General features: G+C 46.4%; 1 protein-coding gene across 1 annotated transcript; it reads right to left on the bottom strand.

The window, feature by feature from the left end:
- Nucleotides 1–2,798: 2,798 nt before the first annotated feature.
- On the bottom strand, nt 2,799–4,947 carry tmem82 (transmembrane protein 82). The gene is made up of 6 exons (XM_068751023.1): nt 4,857–4,947; nt 4,688–4,757; nt 4,324–4,516; nt 3,724–4,138; nt 3,370–3,557; nt 2,799–2,876 (listed from the first exon to the last, which is right to left on the bottom strand). Exons 1-6 carry the CDS (start codon nt 4,945–4,947, stop codon nt 2,799–2,801), a joined length of 1,035 nt encoding a protein of 344 aa, XP_068607124.1.
- Between the last annotated feature and the right edge of the window lie 1,456 nt (nt 4,948–6,403).

The raw sequence follows: 6,403 nt of genomic DNA, 5'->3' as shown, positions 1-6,403 counted from the left end.
ACAAGAAGAAGAACCGCGGCTGGTCGTAAATCAGCGCCCGGTCGCTGTGGCCCAGGCGTAATCCATTAGATCGGAGCCGCGCACGCTGTTTGATCCCCCTCACTGTTAACGCGCGAGCCTGCGCTTCCTCGTGGCCGCGCATCCGTCTGTTCCCGTGACTAGGCGCGTCCCTGACACGATGCGACCTTTGAGTGTTGAAAGAGAAAGCTTCCTAAACAGATGCAGCGCCTTCGCTCGTAACGAGGCGCACCACGCAGGCGCGGCTTTGTGTGTGAACTTTTATTTTCCTGCTCCTCGATGAGCTCGTCTTCGCTACTGCGCAAGCGCGAGAACCCCCCCCCCCCCCCACCCGGAATGAAGAAGACGCTTTGACACATGAGACGCTTTCACTCGCTGGAGGATCCCATCAACGCTTGTTCGGTCTGGAACAGTGAAACACTTTCTACAGGAAACCAGCCATGTTTGAAAGTCTCTCTCTCTCTCTCTCTCTCTCTCTCTCTCTCTGTGAGCCTTGTCCGAAATTAATCTCATTGCTCTGTAACTATAATTTACTGGATTTGAAAGAATCAAGTATTTAAATCTGGTGGATTTTAATTTGAATGCATTTATAGATGCCGATCCTGTTTTGTTTTTCATCGAGATATAACATGCATTACTCCACGATGAATTCAATGAAAGTGTGTTACGTCAATCATTTGTCAGGTCTTGTCTCCCTTGATCCCGTTCCAAGCCCGGATAAATGCAGAGGGCTGCGGCAGGAGTGGGATCCGGCAAAAAAAGAAAAAAAAGAAGCAATATTCATTTAATAAACCAAATCTAATATGTGTGATTCTGCTTTGACCTTTGTAGTCGCGTCTTGCCTTTTATGTTGTAACACCTGAGGTCTACTTCAGCACATGTATGAGAAACACGACAGCGTGGAGGCTTGTTGGGTGAAAAACTTTGACCAGGTTCAGGCTCCATTTCAAGATAATGAGTACCGAAAGGTCAGGTCCAAAGGTTCCTGAGGCCAGCGCTGATAAACACGGGCCGGCAGCTAAATAAAAGTCGTCCTGGTTTTTATCTTGTGTGTTTAGATTCATGTTAATGTTATATAATCACGGGTTTAAACACGTACAAGTCATTTACTCCCTGAATGTTGTCATTCTGCGGCTGAATGAGTCGTTTGTCCACAATTAGAATCAAACCTGCCGAGCAAACGTTCTGTTACTACACAAGAGCATTATTCTGCTTTTGTTACTATATTCGGCGCTCGCATCAAGACAAACAGTGCGCATGCGTAAAGAATGCGGCAACAGAGACGCTCGCCGTTGCTCTGCGCATGCGCACAGGCGTGCCTATCAGATGAGGACAGAACATTGCGTAAATCTCCAGAGGCGCCCGACAACAACTGCGCAGACATTTTCGGTGGGCACGGAGCGCGTATTCTGCGTTTCTTCTTTATTCGTCCTGAAGTGGATGGATTCTATAAAAGTCCAATAAACCGGTGGGAGTACAATTTGCCGTGTCGGTGGAGCCGCAGAGCTGGATTTATCTCGGGGAGCCGGACCGCCAATCGAATCAATGCCCAACTGTAATCCCACAAGCCTTTTTGACATGGAGTGACGGGACTGATAAAAACTAAAACCTCCTCGTGGAATATGTCTATCAGCCCCGCAGCCGTCAATAAAGACACATTTTGTGGGCGCAATGTCGGCCGTCAAAAAGCGGATTTAAATTGACGCGCTGTAAGAGAGCTTTATTAGGGACGGTGAACTCGTGCGTAAACGCAACACCAGTCAGTTCCAGCTCCGATCCTCTCGGGCTGGGTGGAGATGAGTTCGGGCCGGTACCCAAACATCACCCGTTAACTTCGGATAATGGGAGTTTCCAATTATTATTTGTCTTTAAAAACAGAATCAAAAGTCCGAGGGGGATAAAAAAAAAAAAAAAAGTCCCCGTCTTTTCCTTTGTCTCACGCCATTTTGTGTTTCTTTACTGCGCTAACGTCGACGTCAGCCATTTTGCCTTTTTTCTTGTCTTGTCAGACGGAGTCTGTTTGACGGGTTACTGTCGGCATTAGACTCAACATAAGATCATTGTGTTGTGTGGCTTTTATTTTAATATTGATAAACGTTGTTTTAAATCCATTTATGAACAATCCTCCTTGTCAGCATTGTGTTTCACTTGCATTTTACTTTGGTTTTGAGGTAAATATGTGCATTTTCCAGGCCTGTAATATTCTGCGCTCTCTGAAGTAAATAAAAGACGGTTTTTGCTCCCGGTTGAAGGAACTCAATTTTGTGGGATAATTAGAATTGTTTGATTCGCTGCCAGCCACGCCTGCGTTGTAAATCTGAGTCGGTCTGTTGTGACCCTCATCCATCATCGGCCACGAAAGGGTCACGGGGCCTCTAAGCATCTGGGGGCCCCGCAAAAGAAAGGTGGAACAATGGACCCTCTCCAGGAGTAACCAACATGTCCCCCGGCTATTATTACTCTGTGCATGGTGACAACGTTTCTGGAGAAGCACCCAGAACTGCAAGCGCATCATTTGAGTTATTGCTACTGATGAGAATTAATAGTTTATCCGGAGTTTAAAGAGAAACCCAAGACTTCTGGAAGATTAAAATATAATCTGTACCTAAATCGTGTGCAGCAGATTATACTGTGATGCTGTTGAAGCCTGTCCTGTAGCTTTAAATTCCTGGACAGAGTTCCACATGTTTAAGATAGAATTTCTAATTTGCACGAGTCATATTATTATTGTTTCTTTGAATTTTGAACAAAAGCGTTTATTGTCGATGCCACCCGTTGTGCTATCGCCGCTGCTTCTCCTGCGCCCGTGGTCTTTGCTGCCGCTCTCTATCAACGCAGTCTGTGTAATCCTCTTCATCCTAAACACACACAGCAAATACAACGGATGGAGATTTGTGACACAAGCGTTTCATGTTTATAACGAGCTGCTGGAGAATAAGCAATAGTTTGTTTTTTGGAGCAGTATTTTTATTTATTCACATGTAATACGTTATGTTAATATCAGCAGTGTTATAACTGATTTTCTGAACTGCTTTTGTGTGATGGCAGAATAGACCTAACCTAACATGAATGTGTGTGTGTGTGTGTGGGGGGGGGGGGGGGGGGGGGGACGACTGCATTGCTCTTTCACGCACTGTGTGTTATATTTGGAACTCTGACCTCTTTGGTCAGGACGAAGTGAAAAGCAGCCGCCATATTTTGACCTAAATCTGTCGTGGGAATCTTCGAACTCCTCCACATGGATTATGGGTTTGACAAGTTCAGTCTTGATATTCTGCCCCGAGGAGGGGGGGGGGGGATCCGGATGGACACAGAGCGCTTTCAGTCCTGCATCCTGGGAGACTCACTGACCTCTGAGGATGCTGCGTCCAGCAGGTCCATTGTGGGGATCAGACAGCTGGCCTCACCCAGGAAGCACATTAGGATGTGGAGCACGTCGGCCCAGCGACCGACAGTCAGCATCAGGACCATCAAACCGCCGAGACGCACGCCCACCGCTTTCAGCACGGCCTGGCTTCCCGGCAGACGGTGCTGGTCTTCTGGAGAAGAGAACATGTTGTGTGAATGGTCGTCTTCAGGCCGAGACGTGTCTGTGCTGCCCTGGGGCGTGAATAATGGGGCCCAGTCCAGATGGACGAGTGTCTTCAATAAGTCATTGCACCCTAATCAATGGTTTAAAAACCTCCAACTTTGCGCGTGTCTCACCCTGCATGTACACAATCAGCAGCGTGTAGCAGATAGTCAACGGGGTCCAGAACCTGAGGGCCTCTGCTGCAGAGAGGAAGTGCTCATTGATGATCGATATGGCCGCCACCACGGCCACGATGAAAGTCATGATCACAGTTCTGCACAACATGGGCAGCAGGCGGTGGCCGGACGTGAGGAGGCTGATGCATGTTCCGCAGTAGCGCTGCGAGCTGTGCAGTTCATACAGAGCCGTGACGTGTTGCTGCAGGAGCGACGTTTGCCTTGCCAGGAACCAGCTGAGCGCCGCGGCCAGAAGTAGGCACAGCCAGCGCTGGGGCGCCCCCTCGTGGATGAAATACAAACTGCAGCTGAAGGCACAGCCCAGACAGAACTGGCTTTGAACTAAGAGCTGCTTCAGGAAGCTCCTGGACTGCTGGGGGGGGGGGGGGGTAAAGGAAAACAGACTCAATGGATCAATACAAGCAGGCGATTAGCTGTTTGTTATAATATCCGTAAGTCGTTCCATTGTGCTTGATGAATAGAAATGAACCCAGGAAAACCGATTAGTGGAGGCAAATCAGAGTTTCAGAATTATGCATCATACGTTTGACTTCTTACTCGTCTCGCTGTGACCCATCCTGAGACGGCGCGAAGACAAAACTCCAGTACCACCAAGGCGGCAACACGGGACCCCACGACGGTCAGCACCCCGGTCACAAAGACAAACCAAAGCACCCCTGGAAGTCCAGGTTTAGTTGTCCTTTGGGGGGTCCTCTGACTTGGTTTATCCTCCTCATTTTGATCCCTCTGGCTGTGGATTACAAAACACATCTACTAGGAAATAAAAGTATTATAAGCAGTAAATCATCTTATTTAGATGAGAATGGCGAATAGTGGGAATCATGCAACGTGGCGAAGCTCTACTATTTTAATATACATGATTCATAATGCACAGATCTATTAAAAGACAATTTCCCCTCACCTCTCCTCTAGAAACAGGTGAACTCTCATCAGGGAGCACAGAACAGAGATCCCACACGCACCTACAAGTGCTGCAAGTCATAAAGCGCTGAGGTCGCAACGAAGAGCTACCGTCCCACCAGGCAAGTTCAAATCGATGTCTGGAACGTAAGCGTGCAAAGTGGGCTCACCTTGAAGCAAACAGTGCATTGGGTTCGATTCCAGAGACAGCCATCCCGGCAGAAAGCGTGTCGGAAGAAGCGAGGCGATAAAGGAGAGCATTGTACTCTGTTCGACTCCAAAGGAGGCAATGCGATTTAACTGTCCTGGATTTTAACACAATGCATCAGGGCTGGTTGAATTCAAGCAGTCACACTCGGCAACCACATTTTGTAGCTATTCGAGATATTCTGTGTTTTTTTTTTTTGCTGACTTGCCTCAACACGGAGCTTTGCTCTTGCAGATATCTGTCGTGTGTTCTGGACCAAAGGTCATCCGAGTGTAGGAGGAGCAAAGGGCTGCCACAGCCCGACTCACAATGAGGAAAGGGGTTGTTGTGCAGTATATGAGAAATACTAAACACTAAAAAAGTACTCCGTAGATCAGGGGTGTCAAACTCATTTTCTCCAAGGGCCACATTAGCATTATGTTTGGCATCCAAAGGCCAAATGTAAACCATAACACAGTAAAAAATGTAACTAAATGTGATGTCATTTAATGTAAAATAAATGTAACTACTCCTTAACATGCTGTTAAATAACTATTTATTTTTTTATATAAGAAAACCACACTACTCCATTGATCAATAATCAAGCTTATTCAAGTAAATAATATTAAATAATAAAGAAAGAAAAATATCATCCAACACAAGTTATGGCATTAACTTTGTTCAAAACTCTTTTGTCACCGTTGAGAGGAGCAGAACTGCAGAACAACCAACAAATGTGGGCTGTTAAGAACATGTGTGGCAGATGCAGCATTTTACAAAAACAAATGTCTGCACACAGCTCCCACGGGCCACAAATAATGACTTGGAGGGCCACATTTGGCCCCTGGGCCTTGAGTTTGACACATGTGCTATAGATGGTCTAAAATCTAAATTGACAGCAGCTGGTAGTTGTGCTACTATACAAGCACTGCTCTGATGAGGGCTTATTCATGCCTTAGATCTTACTTGAACTAATACAAGACAGGATATCTCAAGACGAGGTGTAATGATTGGCTCTCAATCTCCAGCATGTAATCAGCTTCCCCCTGGACTATGTTCTTGTTACAAGGATGGTGACAGTAAGGGTTCTAGCCAATCAGTATCCGGTACGGCCCTACTGGTTGTTTTAAGGACATTGCTACGCAACAGTTTTAGTGTTATAAATTAATTATGCGACATAATAAACTGCATAATGATGTCTGATGTCCCTAGCATCACTAGCATTAGCATTTATAGTTTTATATAGCACCTCTTTAGTTAGTATCTTGCTCAGCAGTTTTCATCTGTTTTCATCTGTTCCTGCTCTCTGTCTCTCTATCACTCTCTCTCCCTCTCTTTGTTTTTGACTCTCCTGCTCTGTCATTGTCTCTCTGTCTTTCTACCGCTGTCTCTCTCTCTCACCTTCTCAACCCAACTGGTCCGGACGGATTGGCCGTCCACTATAAGCCTGAGGTTCTGTCCAATGTTTCTGTCGGTTAAAGGGAGGTTTCTTTGACAGGGGCCAGAAGCCCCTAACCTCATAATGAGTTT

This window comes from Brachionichthys hirsutus, chromosome 2 (genome assembly GCF_040956055.1).
Source record: "Brachionichthys hirsutus isolate HB-005 chromosome 2, CSIRO-AGI_Bhir_v1, whole genome shotgun sequence".
Classification (NCBI taxonomy): domain Eukaryota; kingdom Metazoa; phylum Chordata; class Actinopteri; order Lophiiformes; family Brachionichthyidae; genus Brachionichthys; species Brachionichthys hirsutus.
This window is presented reverse-complemented; position numbering and strand designations above follow the sequence as displayed.

Coding starts and splice junctions, on each gene's coding strand:
- tmem82 (XM_068751023.1), bottom strand. CDS start 4,947: ATGCTCTCCTTTATCGCCTCGCTTCTTCCGACACGCTTTCTGCCGGGA. Junction 3,558..3,723: donor GCTGATTGTGTACATGCAGG/GTGAGACACGCG, acceptor TCTCTTCTCCAG/AAGACCAGCACCGTCTGCCG. Junction 2,877..3,369: donor TGGACGCAGCATCCTCAGAG/GTCAGTGAGTCT, acceptor GTGTGTGTTTAG/GATGAAGAGGATTACACAGA.